Raw genomic sequence first — 18,625 nt, 5'->3', positions numbered from 1 at the left:
AGTTCGAGAGCTGCTACAAAGGTGTTCTTGTTGGGACGGCCAGCTGAGAGAGCTGGTCAAGGAGAGGCTGGCTAAGAGAGCGAGCTGAGGTCGGGGTCTCTGTCTTATACCTCTCCCAGGGTCTCGCGCCCACCTGGGCGGACCCTCTATACACTCGCAATCGATTGGGTCTCTTCCCAATCGATTGATTTGAATTTCCCTAATAACGGGGCAGTCCCTCGATCACTGGGCGGTTTTTGGGGCTTATTGTTTTGGACTTCTCTTGGCGCCGAGAAGTCTGGCCTTCTATTCAATGTAGCGATTTGTGTTAACTTGTTTCCATTGTACCTGGGAATCACCGGGTATCGACTCATTAGTATGCTAACTTGTTTTCTTTTACAGTGCTGTCTGGTTTCTGCAGCAGTCAGAATACACAAGTGATTTTGCAAGCTGCTTGCTTTTGCAAGATGTCCATTTTCCCTGCATTCTTTGTAATCTTCCATTTTGTGTTGGGCAGTGGCCACCCCAGGTGGCTACACTCCCTCCTTGTGATCCTCATGAAGGATCACCCAAGTTCGGTGTCTTTGTGTTCCCTGACCTCAGCGAATCCCATGGCCTCTACACTTGCCTCAATTATGGCACAAAAGTTTTATCTAACAGTCTCTGGTTGGCGCTATGTCGAAGGGGACATGCATTACTAGGGAACCTCTAACTATCTTTTGTAAACTACACTCCCTTACACATTTAAACATTCTACCTTCTTATCCTTAAAACACTATCATCATTACATTTCCATTTCTGGCTCGGCAGTCGAGCTCAGAACATCACAATACGTCAGAAAAGGTCTTTATTTGCAACAGCAACTCAAAAATTAAATCATTCATTACACATCAAGGGGTTGGGGGGACTGGTGGAAGCCGAAAACAGGGGATTGTACTCTGTATATGGTCGAGGCGCAAGAGCGGAAGGCTCTCCTCCATCTCCTTAACCTAAGTGTCTGTACTACGATGCAGAGAACTGCTATTGCCAAAAGTGATTCTACAACATATGATAGGGAGTACCAATTCATAACTTTTGTGCACCAGGTCGGGTCATCGTTGTTCGTTACTGGGCTTTGAGTAGTCGGTGTCTGGGAAACATTAACGGCCGGGGTCATAGGGGAAAAAGGGTTCGCGTTCGCGCGCAAAAATACAACAGTGGCGAAGAAAAATACAGTTGTGGCGGTCATTTTTCTTCTCTCTTCTTTCTTGTTCTTGTTCTCTTCTGGCTTTTGTTCTTGCGGTGATCTCCTTGGCTTGTCCGAAGCTAGGGGATCAAGCATAGTATCTGTCAATGATCCGTTTAATACCTTTAATGCTAGTGTATCTGTCCTCTTATTCCAATTGTCCCTTAAATGAATGGCCAAGTCACTCCCTGTGACTCCCCTCATTTTTTTTTTCAAAAGCGAATTTAAGACCAGACATACACTTAACAACTGTGCTACTGCGAGCCGTCTCGCAGGTTTTGCGATTTACCATCCCAATGTTCCTGGATGTAAATAACATAAGGAGTGGCAACCGATGGGCTACCTCAAACAAAACCAAACTTTAGAAATAAGATATCCGAATGAGTTGCGTATGGGCCGCGACGGGTAAGATTTGGATGGAATCTCCAGGTAGGGCGTGCTGTGCTGAACCCAAGCTTAGCTTACCAGAGGGAGGGTCCTCAGATAGGGCGGGTCCTCAATGCCGTTTCTCCACTGCCTGAGCGACCTGGAACGAACGGGTATGAATGCGGTCATCGTGGATTTGCAACCTCTATTCCCCGAATAGAGGGGCACCTAAAAAAGGGGGAGCCAAGATGCTCCTAGTGGGGTAAAGGGTGAAGCCTTAAATTGGGCTCCAGACATTGCAGCTGAGTCAAGTTCTCAGAGATATCGGCGGACAAACTAACGTGCATGTGAGGTGGTCACAAGCTTTTCAGCTGAAAAGTCGTGTGGCCAATCTCCAGAAACAAACATTAACAAACATCACCAAATATTCTTGCAGGTTCCATCAGAAAGGACACCGTTTTTCTCTCAAGCGGTTCCTCTTTTTACATCATCTGGACACCTCAATTCTCTTCATTCTCTGCGAACAGGGTCGCAAAGGGGTTGCCGTGTCGGGAGTCAGACTCAGAGTCATCCTCTTCTCCCGGATCCCATACCCTTGTATGGATCAGGCATGCAATCATAGCATTATGTGACCGGGGGTCACTTTCGTCATTTCGGACAAGTCTACAAGAATTGTCCCTGTGCCAAAGCGTGGGGTCTAAATTTGTATGAACGTTGTTGGGGTCGTCATAGTTGGGCGGTGGGGCTGGGTGTGGGTCTGGTGTTTTAATGTAAGTGATCTCCAAATCACTGTAGTCGGGGTCGTAGTTGGTGTGTCTGTTGTATCAGGGCAGTAGAGAGGCATGCTGTGGCTGTCGTCAAAGTCACAGTCGCTGTCTCTGCTGTGGCAGCTTGTGGGTGTTTTGGGGCGTGGTCTGAAGTCAAGGGGCGGAGTCGAGGTCGAGTCCGATGAGGTGCTGGTCTGTGACGGGGAGGGTGGAAATGTGCCTTTTGTGGCGGGGTGTTCTGCTGCGTCTAGCAGGACATGGTGTGTGTGGTTGGACTGTGTTCCATATGCCTTTAACTGGTTGATATGGAACCAGGCAGTCCTCCCGTTGGGGTACTTTATCTTATAAACTGAAGGGCTGATTTTGTCCGCAATTGAGTACGTGCCGGAAAATTTTGGTGCCAAAAACGTGCTGGGGTGATAAACAGATAACAGTACCTATTGACCAACCTGAAACTCTGTGGAATGTACTGTTCTGTCGAAACAAGCCTTGCTCTGTTTCCTTTTCTTTCCCAATTTAACTGCGGCTGCTAACTGAGCTGATCTTACAGTTTCCACTAATTGCTTTACTACTGTCTCGTGTGTGAGGGCCATCACTTCTAGGCTGGTCATGTCGAGTCCTAAAAGGAATTCAGAACCTTTCATGGAGTGTCCGGTCATGAGTGTGTGTGGGGTGAAACCTGTTGATGCTGAAACAGTATTTCTCAAAAACATAAGTGCGATTGGGAGCACTGAATCCCAAGCGGTATTGTTTTCCTGGACCATCTTTCTAAGGGTCGATTTTAGAGTCCGATTCATGCGTTCCACTATTCCGCTTGACTGGGGGTGATACGCAATGTGGAAATTTTGTTTAATCCTGAATATGGTCAGGACGTTCTTCATGACCCGTCCTGTAAAATGAGATCCCTGGTCCGACTCAATACTTCTGGGGAGTCCCCATCTAGTAAAGATGTGAAGCCTGTTTAGGGGCACATTGTATTCTTCTCTTTGAAGTTAAGGTATTTTTTGAGTCATCGGTTAGCTGAGTTCTGTATAAAAGACAGACAGACAGCGCACACAGTAAGCTAGCACTTTTCCAGGAGACACATCCGGAGTGAGACTCATCCAGAGTGGGGATTGAAACTTGGTAATTTGGTGCAGTGAGGTAATTCGGTGCAGAGTGTGAGGAGGTGCTTTTTAACCCTGGTAAGTGACTGGTAAGTAGTCTCTCTTTTTCTTTTCATTGTCTAATTTATTTATTTTTATTTTGAAATTCTAGTTGTTTAAGTTTACCAAGGGTTTAAGACATGGCAGGAGATCCCAGACCCGTGTCATGCTCCTCGTGTGCAATGTGGGAGCTCAGGGACACGTCCACTGTCCCTGGCTCCTTCACGTGCAAGAAGTGTGTTCAGTTGCAGCTCTTGTTAGACCGCCTAACGGCTCTGGAGCTGCGGATGGACTCACTTTGGAGCATCCGCGATGCTGAGGAGGTCGTGGATAGCACGTTTAGCGAGTTGGTCACACCGCAGGTGAAGGTTACTGAGAGAGGTAGAAAATGGGTGACCAAAACAAAGAAGGAAGGCAGTGCAGGTGTCCCCTGCGGTCATCTCCCTGCAAAACAGATATACCGCTTTGGATACTGTTGAGGGAGATGGCTCACCAGGGGAAGGCAGCAGCAGCCAGGTTCATGGCACCGTGGCTGGCTCTGCTGCACAGCAGGGCAGGAAGAAAAATGGCAGGGCTATAGTGATAGGGGACTCGATCGTAAGGGGAATAGACAGGCGGTTCTGTGGACGCAATCGAGACTCCAGGATGGTATGTTGCCTCCCTGGTGCAAGGGTCAAGGATGTCTCGGAGCGGCTGCAGGACATTCTGGGGGGGGAGGGTGAACAGCCAGCTGTCGTGGTGCACATAGGCACCTACGATATAGGTAAAAAACGGGATGAGGTCCTACAAGCGGAATTCAGGAGTTAAACTAAAAAGTAGGACCTCAAAGGTAGTAATCTCAGGATTGCTACCAGTGCCACGAGCTAGTCAGAGTAGGAATGTCAGGATAGATAGGATGAATGCGTGGCTCGAGAGATGGTGCAAGAGGGAGGGATTCAAATTCCTGGGGCATTGGGACCGGTTCTGGGGGAGGTGGGACCAGTACAAACCGGACGGTTTGCACCTGGGCAGGACTGGAACCGATGTCCTAGGGGGGTGTTTTCTAGAGCTGTTGGGGAGGGTTTAAACTAATGTGGCAGGGGGATGGGAACCGATGCAGGAAGTTGGAAGGTAGTAAAACAGGGACAGAAGCAAAAGGAAGTAAGGGGAAAAGTGCAAGGCAGAGAAGACATAGTCAAAAATCTAAAAGGGCGACAGTACAAGGTACAGTGACTGAGGGGAGCTCAGTGAATAGGCCCAGTAATAACAAAAGGAATAAAACTGGAGTTGTTAAGATTCAAAACAGAGATAAAAAAAACCAACATAAGTGTACTTTACCTGAATGCTCGTAGTATTCGGAATAAAGTAAATGAGTTGATGGCACAAATCATCGTAAATGACTATGATTTAGTGGCCATTACTGAAACATGGTTAAAGGATGGTCACGACTGGGAGTTAAATATCCGAGGGTATCAAACTATTCGGAAGGACAGAGTGGATGGTAAGGGAGGCTCTGTTATTTAAGGATGACATCCGGGCAATAGTAAGGGATGACATCGGTGCTATGGAGGATAAGGTTGAATCCATTTGGGTGGAAATCAGGAATAGTAAGGCGAAAAAGTCACTGATAGGAGTAGTCTATCGGCCACCAAATAGTAATGATATGGTGGGGCAGGCAATAAACAAAGAAATAACTGATGCATGTAAAAATGGTACAGCAGTTATCATGGGGGATTTTAATCTACATGTCGATTGGTTTAACCAGGTCGGTCAAGGCAACCTTGAGGAGGAGTTTATAGAATGTATCCGCGATAGTTTCCTAGAACAGTATGTAATGGAACCTACGAGGGAACAAGCGGTCCTAGATCTTGTCCTGTGTAATGAGACAGGATTGATTCATGATCTCATAGTTAGGGATCCTCTCGGAAGGAGCGATCACAATATGGTGGAATTTAAAACATAGATGGAGGGTGAGAAAGTAAAATCAAATACTAGTGTTTTGTGTTTAAAGAAAGGAGATTACAAGGGGATGAGAGAAGAACTAGCTAAGGTAGACTGGGAGCTAAGACTTTATGGTGGAACAGTTGAGGAACAGTGGAGAACATTCCAAGCGATTTTTCACAGTGCTCAGCAAAGGTTTATACCAACAAAAAGGAAGGACGGAAGAAAGAGGCAAAATCGACCGTGGATATCTAAGGAAATAAGGGAGAGTATCAAATTGAAGAAAAAAGCATATAAAGTGGCAAAGATTGCTGGGAGATTAGAGGACTGGGAAATCTTTAGGGGGCAACAGAAAGCTACTAAAAAAGCTATAAAGAAGAGTAAGATAGAGTATGAGAGTAAACTTGCTCAGAATATAAAAACAGACAGTAAAAGTTTTTACAAATATATAAGACAAAAAAGAGTGGCTAAGGTAAATATTGGTCCTTTAGAGGATGAGAAGGGAGTTTTAATAATGGGAAATGAGGAAATGGCTGAGGAACTGAACAGGTTTTTTGGGTCGGTCTTCACAGTGGAAGACACAAATAACATGCCAGCGACTGATAGAAATGAGGCTATGACAGGTGAGGACCTTGAGAGGATTGTTATCACTAAGGAGGGAGTGATGGGCAAGCTAATGGGGCTAAAGGTAGACAAGTCTCCTGGCCTTGATGGAATGCATCCCAGAGTGCTAAAAGAGATGGCTAGGGAAATTGCAGATGCACTAGTGATAATTTACCGAAATTCACTAGACTCTGGGTGGTCCCGGTGGATTGGAAATTAGCAAACGTGACGCCACTGTTTAAAAAAGGAGGTAGGCAGAAAGCAGGAAATTATAGGCCAGTGAGCTTAACTTCGGTAGTAGGGAAGATGCTGGAATCTATCATCAAGGAAGAAATTGCGAGGCATCTGGATAGAAATTGTCCCATTGGGCAGACGCAGCATGGGTTCGTAAAGGGCAGGTCATGCCTAACTAATTTAGTGGAATTTTTTGAGAACATTACCAGTGCAGTAGATAACGGGGAGCCGATGGAAGTGGTATATCTGGATTTGCAGAAAGCCTTTGACAAGGTGCCACACAAAAGGTTGCTGCATAAGATAAAGATGCATGGCATTAAGGGTAAAGTAGTAGCATGGATAGAGGATTGGTTAATTAATAGAAAGCAAAGAGTTGGGATAAATGGGTGTTTCTCTGGTTGGCAATCAGTAGCTAGTGGTGTCCCTCAGGGATCCGTGTTGGGCCCACAATTGTTCACAATTTACATAGATGATTTGGAGTTGGGGGCCAAGGGCAATGTGTCCAAGTTTGCAGATGACAGTAAGATAAGTGGTAAAGCGAAAAGTGCAGAGGATACTGGAAGTCTGCAGAGGGATTTGGATAGGTTAAGTGAATGGGCTAGGGTCTGGCAGATGGAATACAATGTAGACAAATGTGAGGTTATCCATTTTGGTAGGAATAACAGCAAACGGGATTATTATTTAAACGATAAAATATTAAAGCATGTCGCTGTTCAGAGAGACTTGGGTGTGCTAGTGCCTGAGTCACAGAAGGTTGGTTTACAAGTGCAACAGGTGATTAAGAAGGCAAATAGAATTTTGTCCTTCATTGCTACAGGGATGGAGTTTAAGACTAGGGAGGTTATGTTGCAATTGTATAAGGTGTTAGTGCGGCCACACCTGGAGTATTGTGTTCAGTTTTGGTCTCCTTACTTGAGAAAGGACGTACTGGCGCTGGAGGGTGTGCAGAGGAGATTCACTAGGTTAATCCCAGAGCTGAAGGGGTTGGATTATGAGGAGAGGTTGAGTAGACTGGGACTGTACTCGTTGGAATTTAGAAGGCTGAGGGGGGATCTTATAGAAACATTTAAAATTATGAAGGGAATAGATAGGATAGATGCGGGCAGGTTGTTTCCACTGGCGGGTGACAGCAGAACTAGGGGACATAGCCTCAAAATAAGGGGAAGTAGATTTAGGACTGAGTTTAGGAGGAACTTCTTCACCCAAAGGGTTGTGAATCTATGGAATTCCTTGCCCAGTGAAGCAGTTGAGGCTCCTTCATTAAATGTTTTTAAGGTAAAGATAGATAGTTTTTTGAAGAATAAAGGGATTAAGGGTTATGGTGTTCGGGCCGGAAAGTGGAGCTGAGTCCACAAAAGATCAGCCATGATCTAATTGAATGGCAGAGCAGGCTCGAGGGGAAGATGGCCTACTCCTGCTCCTAGTTCTTATGTTCTTATGTTCTAATGTGGTGGGTCAGGATCTTTGCGATCGTTTTTGCTGTGTTTGTTCAAGATGGGAATGCCTCTACCCATTTCGTGAACATATCAATGACCACCAGTACGTATTCATAGCCATTCCTGCAAGGGGTCAATGGACCTATAAAGTCGATCTGGAGGTTTGTCCAGGGGGCTATTAACGGGGCGAGTGTGACTGAGCTGTGCCTTCTTTCAATACCTCTCCGGGTTATTCTGAGCACAAATCAAACAATTTTCGATGTAGTGCGTTACATCCTCTCTCAAATCTGGCCACCAACAGAGCTGTCTCAGGTGGGCTGTGGTGGGGTCTATCCCTTGATGTCCATGACTGTCATGGAATAAGGCAATCATTTGATTCCTGGCTTTCTCAGCAACCACATACAATTTATCTTTGATAACCACACCCTCGTGTGTGGTCAGAGTGTTTAAACTTGTCGTACCGGGGCAAAAACTTCCTCTACTAATCTCCCTGAGATTGATGTCTTGTCTTTGTGCCTGTACTAGGTCCTCAATGTCTGTCTGTGAGACCTGAACTGAACTCACCAGGGGCGCTAGCTGGTGCGCTAGCTGGGGGTGTCCAAAAATGTCCGTGCCTGGAACCTGCTTTTGCCAGTGCGTCGGCTTTCACATTTCCGGGGGGATGACCGATGGTGACTTCTAACTTTAATTATGCCATAAGTCCTATCCTTTGCCTGTTCTAGGATATGGCGGAGCAATGGGGCTGATGGAAGGGGCTTTCCGTCCGCGGAGACAAAACCTCTTGTCCTCCACAGGCGTAGAAAATCTGTTAGGCTGTTACAGACATATAAACTATCCGAGTATATATCTGCTGGGCTGGGGATCTAATCTGGGTGGTCCACTATGTATGCTATGGCCGCGCGCCTAAGTGACCGGCTACCTTTTGCGATATCTCTTCTAATGCGCGTCCCTGCGCATTCTCTACATACATGCCGCATCCTGTAATGCGCTCACCATTTAAAACAGTGAATGAACCATCCACATAAATCTTCAAGGAGGCACACGTGTCTGTGTGCTGGGGGCTTTGAGTTGAACTTCCTATCTTCCTGGGGGGCGTCTTTGCAATGAAGGGTCCTGTGTTGTGGAGGGGGGCTACTATTTCGCAATCATGGGGTTGTCCTGGGTATTAGAGGTGGTCTGCTAAAAAGGTGTGTGTCTTAGTCCGTTTCATTGTGATGTCCCGTCCTTGTAAAAGAAGTGTCCACCTAGCTGCTCTAATCTGGCTAACTGAACTGTCCTTCAGTCGTCCGTCTAATAGAAGCTGTGTGGGGGTGTGTTCGGTCAAAATGGTGATGGGGTCGAGTCCGGCAATGTAAGAAAAGTATTGTACTGCCCAGAATACAGCGAGTAGGTGCCTTTCGCAGGCTGAAAATCCTTGCTCCACTGGGTCTAACAGTCTGGAGGCATAAGCCACTGGTCGTAGCTGCTCGTGCCGTTCTCGAAGGAGCACGGCCGAGAGGGTCAGATCTGTGCTTGCTACCTCAATTGCATAGGGGGAGAGCGGGTCTGGAACTTGTAGTGCAGGTGCTGCACTAAGGGCTTTCTTTAAATCTTCCACAGCCTCTGTATGCTGCGGAAGCCATTCCCAAGGGACTCCTTTCTTAAGGAGGTCTGAAAGTGGGGCTGCCTTGGTCGCAAAACCATCGATATGGTTCCGACAATACCCAACCAGTCCTAAAAACGACCGGAGGGCTGAAACATTTTTGGGGAAGGGGCAATTTGACGATCGAGTCAATTCTTTTGAACTCAATCTCGCGTTTGCCGTGCGTGATGATTGTACCCAAATACATCACTTTATTCTCCAATAGTTGGGCTTTTCAGGGGTTAACTTTACATCCGATTGACTGTAAGAGTTGTAGGAGTTCAGACAGAAGCGTGATGTGCTCTGCCTTGGTGTCTGCAGTAATATGTCGTCCACATACTGTACCAGACATTCGAGTCGGGAAAATTTTGCTAGTCCATTTGCCAGCTGTCGGTGGAAAATGGAGGGGGAATTGTGGAATCCTTGTTGGAGGCATGTCCACGTGTGCTGCTGACCTTTAAAAGTGAAGGCAAATTTGTACTGGCACGCCTTTGCCAATGGGATTGACAAAAGCCGTTGCTAATGTCCAATACCGTGAAATACTTGGAGTGGAGTCCCTGCTTGAGCATGGTCTCGGGACTGTTGCTACCGTGGGGGCTACTGCTGGGGTAACTTTGTTGAGTTCCCGATAATCAATGGTCAGACGCCATGATCCGTCGGGCTTCCTCTGGCCAAATAGGGGCATTATTAGTCGAGGCTACTGTCCGTAGTACGCCCTGCTCTAATAAGCTCTCTATAACCTTTCCAATTTCTCCCTCCGCTTCTAGCGGAAATCTATACTGTCTTTGTGGTCTCAGGTCAGGTCTTGTAATCTGAATTGTCCAGTCATTCTGCCGCAGGCATGCCGGTGACTGGAAAATGCTGTCCTGTGTTTGTTCAAAACTGCCCTAACCTGTTTGTCCGTGCTAAGCGTGGTCGGGTCAAAACAATAGTCTCCTACTGCGCTAATCCTATGTTCGTATTCACCTACTGTGAGCGTTGCGGGTGCTCTGTCTGATTTTGCCATTCGCCAGACACACTGATTGACTGGGTCGAACGACAGGCTGTGGGCATTCATAAAATCAATGCCCAGTATGAGTTCTGCTGTGTGGGGCAGATTAACTAAAACAACGGGGTGTCTGGTGGAGATATTCCCTAGCTGAATTGGTACAGGGGCTGTAATGGTTCCTTGCTGCGAGTGTCCTGTAAATCCGCTGAGTGTTATTGTGGCTGTAGTGGGCCACGTGTTTGTCTGTGGTGTAGTGGAGGAGTTAATGGTCGTGCGGGACCCTCCTGTGTCCCACAGTAATTCTATGGGCTTCCCCCGAATTTTCGCTGTGACTACCGGTCGTCCGGATCGGTCCCAGAGGGTGTCACAGACCCAAGTGGGGAAGCCTGAACACCGTCAGTCCGTTCCGTCCACATTGGTCTGTCCTGAGTGCGTCCCTATACTGTGAATAGGCTTCGCTCTGTTCCTGTTCAGAGTGCCTGTCTGCTGGCCTCTCTGAGATTTCTGTGGGGCGTTGCATTCCCTAGCAAAATACCCTAACTGTCCGCAGTTAAAACATTCCTGTGACTTCTGTGGGGGGCTGTTCTGTCCCTCATTTACCCATGCGGGGTTTTGGTGCGTTCTTACTGTTTGGATATCTACCTCAGTTTGCGCATCCTCGGGCTTCTTAAATGCTGTCTTGTTGTGCACAGATTTCTCCCAAGCGCGGGACAATCTTTTCAATACCCATTTTTCATTATGGGCCTCTTCTAAGGGGTTGTAATTGGTGCAGGTTTTCTGTCCTGCATCTGTGGCGTGGGAAATGATAGTGCGGGTCCATTTAACCATGTTATCCTGGGTCAAATGTGAGCGGTCTAATTCACCGAAAACTGCAGTGAAGTGAATCCACAGCCTTCCAGCAAATGCTGTGGGTTGCTCGGTCTTTTTCTGCCTACATCTGTTTAGGCCTTCAACTGGGTCTCCTCTGTTGTACCCTATCGCATCCAAAATAGCTGTATGCATTTCTTCGAGGGTGCCTCCTCCAATGTTCTGTGGGTCGGGGAGGGCTGCTACTGCCGATGAGTCTAAACTCAAAACTGTGAGCTTAACCTGCTCTCGTGCATCAAGGCCGTACATGGTCGCTTGTTGCTTAACTTTTGCAAAGAATTGGTGGAGGTCTGAAGTGGGGAGAAACGGGGTGATTTTCTCACACGCGTCCCTTAGTTGAGTCATGGTTAAGGGGGTGGTGTAGGTGATCTCGGTTGCGCCGTCTGCGGTTGCTTTTCGTTGGCTGGTGACTGGGTTCATTGGTACGGCTGCTATCTGATCTGTGGGGGGTTCGGGCGCTTTCCTTTTCTGCTGCGCTGCTAGCGCACATGTTCCCTGAACATAGCGCTGCGCTGTCTCACTTAACTCCTGCCAATCTGGGGCATCCTCTTCCTCTAATTGCGTTCCAAAGGTTTCTTGGAAGCCATTCTGCACAGAAAGCAGAGATTGCAGCTCCGCAATCTGCTTCCTACATTTTGCATGGTCCACTGTGCTTTGCCTTTGCTCAGTGGTGGCAGCATGGAGTGCCCTTAAAGCTGCCTTTAGGTCGCTACACTGCTTTTTCAGTGTCTCTATCTGTTTCTCTGATTCTTCTGTTATCAAGACTGCACGCTGCACATCCTGATAGGCTTTTTCGTATTGTACCTGGGAGCTGCTCAGATGGGCTAGATAAGACTGGTGTGCCCTCTTGGCATCATCCACCTCTCTATCCTTATCTGCCAACCTTTCCCTTAATTCTGAATTCTCTCTCTCGATGTCCCTGACATCCACTTTGCTCATTCTATTCCTCTCCTCTAACTCTCCTCGGGGCGTCCTGACGACCTCCTCTGTGCCTCGCAATTGTGCCAAGCAGGACACAATTGCCATCGGCTTACGTGCTTTACTTAAACTTTTCTTATGAATTTCAGACAGGTTCTCCCACCAAGTATGCCCTATACTCCCGGGACCTGTCTCATTCAAACAAAACTCACTCCAAAGGGGCCATCCCTTCCCTTTGAGGTACTTCCTGAGTTCCAGCTCCCAAACGGGACACTGACCTACTCTGCTGCTGTTGGTCGCTGCGACCACGGACTACTCTGGGTGCATGAGGCGTTCCATTGCCTGCATGGTCATTTCTTCTACCTTATGCTCTTTTAAATTTGGAACGAGGGATAATAAGGCAGTGCTATAAAATACGGGTACGGCTTTCGCTATTTTCCGAATTATAAACTCCCGACAGTTTGTCGCCACAAAAATCTCTCGGTTTTACCTTATAACCCTGTTAGTTACGCATGCAAAAACACACTTCCGAATTATGAGGATTGATTTGAACTACTTGAATACTTGTGGTTTTTCCTTTTACCAATTGGATTTCAGATTCAAATTTCTGGGTTCTCTTGGAGTGGAGGGGCCACTTCTAGTCGAGTCCCGTCGGAGTCTGCCACCAAATGTTGCTCGTTCTGGGTCAGTGTGCTTTACACTCAGTTTGGCTCTGTTTCGTTCCTTTGCTCTAGAGTTGCCAGGTATCGTTAAGATACCGCCACAAGTTTCAAGTTCAAGTTCAGATCAATAACTCCATACACCAGTTAGTGCGTTCAAACAAGACACGTTTATTATAATACAGTTATCTACATAGGGCAGCACGGTGGCGCAGTGGGTTAGCCCCGCTGCCTCACGGCGCCGAGGTCCTAGGTTCGATCCCGGCTCTGGGTCACTGTTCGTGTGGAGTTTGCACATTCTCCCCATGTTTGCATGGGTTTCGCCCCCACAACCCAAAGATGTGCAGGATAGGTGGATTTGAACACGATAAATTGCCCCTTAATTGGAAAAAAATTAATTGGGTACACTAAATTTAAAAAAAAAAGAAGAAAAAAAAAATAAATAAATAAAATAATACAGTTATCTACTAATTATGCATATAAAACTACAAGACTCGGCTAATCCTACCACTAACAGGCCAATACTTATCTGGAATAAGGGAACTGCCGGATCAGGGAACAATGGCCTCTTGCTTTGTCCTGGATCCGATCCGCAGGCACGGTGTGGACTAAAGGGGTCAGGGGTGTCTACTCTCGTAGCGTGCGTTGTATGACACGTACTTGATGGTGGCTGCTGTTGGCCAGGCCTCTCCATGGTCAAGTTCGAGAGCTGCTACAAAGGTGTTCTTGTTGAGAGGGCCAGATGAGAGAGCTGGTCAAGGAGAGGCTGGCTAAGAGAGCGAGCTGAGGTCAGGGTCTCTGTCTTATACCTCTCCCAGGGTCTCGCGCCCACCTGGGCGGACCCTCTATACACTCGCAATCGATTGGGTCTCTTCCCAATCGATTGATTTGAATTTCCCCAATAACGGGGCAGTCCCTCGATCACTGGGCGGTTCGTGGGGCTTATTGTTTTGGACTTCTCTTGGCGCCAAGAAGTCTGGCCTTCTATTCACTGTAGCGATTTGAGTTAACTTGTTTCCATTGTACCTGGGAATCACTGGGTATCGCCTCATTAGTATGCTAACTTGTTTTCTTTCACAGTGCTGTCTGGTTTCTGCAGCAGTCAGAATACACAATTGCTTTTGCAAGTTGCTTGCTTTTGCAACATGTCCATTTTCCCTGCATTCTTTGTAATCTTCCATTTTGTGTTGGGCAGTGGCCACCCCAGGTGGCTACACTCCCTTGGACATTCCTGCTTCCACCTGATGTGCATCTTCAGCTGTGAGGTGCTCACCGGATCGTACTCCAAAAGGCTGTTCATTAATGTCAACCACCAAAGTCTCTGTGCTGGTGGAGGGTGGGGATGACAGCCATGACACGATGATGGTGGCACCCTCCGAGCTCGCCTCCAACGTATTCTCTTGGGAAGCAGGGGAGTGGGCCAATCCGCCGGGTTGTGATCTTGCAGGAGGATTGTCATGTGGTCAGTGGGGGGGGGAGCGATCATCATTCTCGCATGAACAGCTCACGTGTGGCAGGTCACAAGAATGGAGTGGGTGGATCCTCACCTCTGCGGTGCAGGCCAATACCGACGTCGGTGACCCATCTATGCTCGGCCACCACCACAATGTCCAGGATCTGTTGCTCATGGGGGTTGAGGACCCTGAGGAAGGCACCCCAACACATACCTCCGTTATCTTCTCCCACAGAGTGGACATTGTGAATCTCACGCTTCAAGTATCGCGGGAGGGTGGGGCATGGCAACAAACAGGTGTGGGCACCAAGTCTGGAGTGTGCTGGTGGTTGCCCGGGTGTGCTGGGGCATGTGGCAATATTGTGCTGCATATGGCAGGCACAGGGCCATTGGGGAGAAGCCGAGGGGTAGCAGGTGGGACTGGTGCTGGGGGCCATTCCAATTTACCCATGCGGTCTGGGGAAGGTCATTGAGCTTCTTAAGTCACTGGGTAGCGGTTCTCCCATTGACACCCCAAGCTGAAGGCTGCTGCCATAGCCTCCCAGGCGTCACAGGCTGCACTGTGGCTGATCCTCCGACCCCTCAGGGGGACAGGTTGTACTGTTTTGACCCCACCACGTCCATTAGTCTAGCCAGATCAGCACCTTCAAATCATAAGTTGGTCGGTGCAGTGGCATGGCTGAGTGCTGTCTGGAGTTTGCTCTGCGGGATTAGTTGAAGTGCTGCTCCCCCTTATTTGTGGGGTGCTGCCGAGCAGTCCCAGCAAATCATCCAGTTTAATAGTCATTTGCGACGTGAAGCCCATGAAGCTCCATTAAGTGTCCTAATTAACCCAGCCTTTCCGGGTCAGCTATCAGGAAAATCCCAGCATTTCCCACTCGCTATTACACTGAGAATGAATTCTGGCCCCTGGAATCACGCCCCCTGGAATGATGGACCTCGTCTCGGAGCTGATGCAAATAATCACATTTGGTGATGGACATGGTTGTAGATATTAAAGCAGGCAAATCAAAACGTTATGTTTACATTCTATATCTGAGGTGGGCAATAAAACACTTCTTTGGAACTAGGAGACATGGACAGTAATGGGACTAACAGAATTGGCTGAATTTTTACTGCCAAGCTGCCTTTGCATTGCTTCATCATCTGACACCCCCAGCTACTTTTAATCAGCGGGCTAATTAATGGTGTGTGTGCTCGTCATCGAATTAGGATGGCAGGCAGATTTCTGAGGCTGGTCAATAAGATATCCAATAGCACTGGAAGTTTGGTGGTAAGTGTGACCGATGTAGATAATAGAGTGTCCTTCAACATGGGTGTGCCCTGTGAAGACGTTTCAAACATTTTTTAATTCAAAGAGACCATAGCAGCCAGGCTGTCATTCTGGAGAGGCAACTGGACAGCCAGCAGCTGCGGCTGAGACCCTATGGCAGTGGTGAGCCAGTGGGGTTGTCTCAGAGCAGAATGGAGTGCCATCTCCATTTTCTAGTCATATTTCAGTCTCAATGGGTGACCCACGCGACAAATATAAAGTTCCAGAGCGATGCCTTAGTAGGCCCTTTCGTTGGTCTAATAGGTTACTTTCTCCTCACAGGCAGTGAGCTCTCACCAACTCCCAATCCTGCCTGAATGAAAATGGCACAGGATCAACATGCCAACCAGTAGTAGGAATTTGCATGTCTCTCCCCCTTATGCAAGTGAAAATTCTACCCAATGTCTCAAAAGCAAAATGTTATTGGGCTGGCTGGTTATTGGTTGAGAAAAGTGTAGCTTTTTATTGTCCAGAGAAATCTTATTTTGAAGTGTTTTGTTGTTTTCTCCTACAGACTACTTTCTAATATTTCTCTTCTTTTCAGGCTGGGATTTACTGGATCAATTTAATGGACCATTTCACAGCCGGCTGGGGAATTCTTGTAGCTGCTGTCGTGGAACTCATTGTTCTCAGCTGGGTCTATGGTAAGTATCATAGGGAAAGCAGTGAAACTAAATTAAATAGTTCAACAAAATTTTATTGGGTTCTGGAAAGTTCCAGGTGACCGACCACATGGAAGAAAACTCAAAGTTTATTTTACCTATTATAACACAACTACTCCCCAAAGGGTCTGCCACGCCCAGCCCACACTTGGGCCGAGGTATTTAAGTCCTATGGGGCCCTTGGCTCCAGGGTGTAGCTCCGCCACCTGATCCAGGGAGATCATATTCAGATGAAGCCGCAGGGACTCTGATGTTGCAGACCCCGTGGCCTCTGGTCGGGTTCTAATACTCCTCCTCCCCCCGCCCCCCTCCCAAGTCCAATACGTCTTCCATCTCGATGACAGGTGGGTTAGGATCCTTCGCTTGCCTTTCTCGAGACTGTCCCTCTAAAGTTCCCGGCTTTGGGCTCGGAGGGGTGTAATGAGACGGAGTGACTTTTGCAGGCCGAACACCTGGGTGGTTCCATCATGCTTGGCCCGGCAGACGTCATTGGATCCGTTTCAACTGCTGTTGACAAAGTCTCCAGGTCCGAATCGCGGTCGGATGTGTCAACCTCCCGCATTTCCAAATCGGGAGGCTCATCCTCCGCACTGCGTATCAAAAGAGGCTTCTCCAGAGGAAAGGGAACCACTGGCTGTGGGGGCTTTGATTTTCCTGCAAGCACCTGTAGGGCTCGGCTGTGGAGGCGGTCCATATACCTATTTGATTCTCTTCCCTGTACTTATATCGAATATGAGACTGATGTTATGGGCCAGGGTTTAGAAAACTCCAAGTATATCATGAAGTTCACCTGACTTACAACTGTTTATCGATTTTGGTTATGAGGAGCACAAGGGCCTGCCTTTCAGGTGTTAATCAACAGAGGCCTCAAGCACTTTTAATCAAAAACAAGCTTTATTCGACAAATTTAGTTAACATTTCTATTAACACACAGTAAGTATTTTTATCAACTAGCAACATAAATACCCCACACAGCTACAGTATTCTATGCATAACCCTGAATGAATTCCCCTTTTAACTGTTCCAATTTAATAACAAGATCGCCTAAACCAGTACCCCCTTTTTGAAAGTGTGGCCCAGCACACAGCACCCAATCCCTAGGTGCTGTGTTTCCTTTCCAAAACAGCAAGTTTGAATTCCGTCCAGAAAACAGTTATCACTTCAAAGTTATCAAGTAATCTGGAAATAGCTTTTAAAATGAAGATAGAGAGAGAGGCCAAGATACTTCTCTTTCTGAGTACAGCAGCCAAATGTGAAAACAAAAGCAAAAACTCAGAGCCACAAACAAGCCCCAAACCAAAGCGAAAGTAAAACCAACACTCAGAACCACAGACCAGCTTCACCCACGCAATGACATCACTGAAGCCATAAGATAAGACAAAACATTTCTTATAGCGCATTATCATGATACCTGCCCCAATCGCTTTATCACTGTCCCCAGAGGGGCAGCAAGGTGGCACAGTGAGAAGCACTGCTGCCTCACGGCGGCGAGGTCCCAGGTTCTATCCCGGCTCTGGGTCACTATCCATGTGAAGTTTGCACATTCTCCCCGTGTTTGCATGGGTTTCGCCCCCACAACCCAAAAACATGTGCAAGCTAGGTGGATTGGTCACGCTAAATTGCCCCTTAATTGTAAAAAATGAATTGGGTACTCTAAATTTATGAAAAAAGAAATTAAAAAAAAAAAAAAATCGCTGTCCCCAGAATCCACAATGTCCCGTCGTCAATATTCCGGACATAGACCGCTTTGCCCATGGAAAATTCCTTAATGGATCTGGGTTGTCGTGCTTCAGAGCGTTCCTGCTGGTCGTGGACCTTTCTCCAAAACTTGATAGGTTGAGGCTCAACCACATTCGCAGCCGGCGACCAAATATCAACTCCGAAGGTGCCATACCGGTAGTGACGTGTGGCGTGGTCGGTAATAGAAAGGGAAATGAGCCAGACAGGTCTCCAGGGAAACAGCAGTCTGTTTTCACAGGCCAAACTTAAATGTGTGTACCAACCATTCGGCCAATCCATTAGATGACGGATGGTAAGGTGCAGTCCGTACATGGCGGCCCCCATTTAGCTTTAGAAAATAGGCAAATTCTGCACTTGTGAAAGCTATGCTATTGTATGACACTAACACCTCGGGAAGCCCATGTATACTGAATGTTTGTCGGAGCTTCTCAGTAGTGGCTCATGACGTTGTGTACATGCAGTGGACATCAATCCACTTCAAATGGGAGTCCATGATAAGTAAATACATTGCTCCTTGAAACGGTCCCGTGAAATCCACGTGGAGCCGGGACCACAGTCGGCCCAGCCACTCCCACAGGTGGAGTGGAACTGCAGGGGGGGACTTCTGGTGGTCTTGGCACTGTGTACATTGTTTCGCCAATATTTCAATGTCCGTGTCTATCCTGGGCCACCATACATCACAATATGTTCATCTTCGAGAGCCCCATGTGTCCGCTGTGGAGGTCTTGTA

The 18,625-nt window shown here is 47.5% G+C and overlaps 1 protein-coding gene across 1 annotated transcript in view; it reads left to right on the top strand.

Annotated features, from left to right (window-relative positions):
• LOC119951977 (sodium- and chloride-dependent neutral and basic amino acid transporter B(0+)-like) overlaps nucleotides 1–18,625 on the top strand; it is a 206,467-nt gene that overhangs the window by 173,376 nt on the left and 14,466 nt on the right. The window contains exon 11 of the mRNA XM_038775413.1: nucleotides 16,038–16,137. Within this exon, the coding sequence (XP_038631341.1) occupies nucleotides 16,038–16,137 (100 nt within the window). The remainder of the gene's footprint in view (nucleotides 1–16,037; nucleotides 16,138–18,625) is intronic.

This window comes from Scyliorhinus canicula, chromosome 17, assembly GCF_902713615.1.
Source record: "Scyliorhinus canicula chromosome 17, sScyCan1.1, whole genome shotgun sequence".
NCBI lineage: Eukaryota > Metazoa > Chordata > Chondrichthyes > Carcharhiniformes > Scyliorhinidae > Scyliorhinus > Scyliorhinus canicula.
The sequence above is the reverse complement of the archived record's forward strand: the minus strand, read 5'-3'. Positions and strand labels throughout refer to the sequence as shown.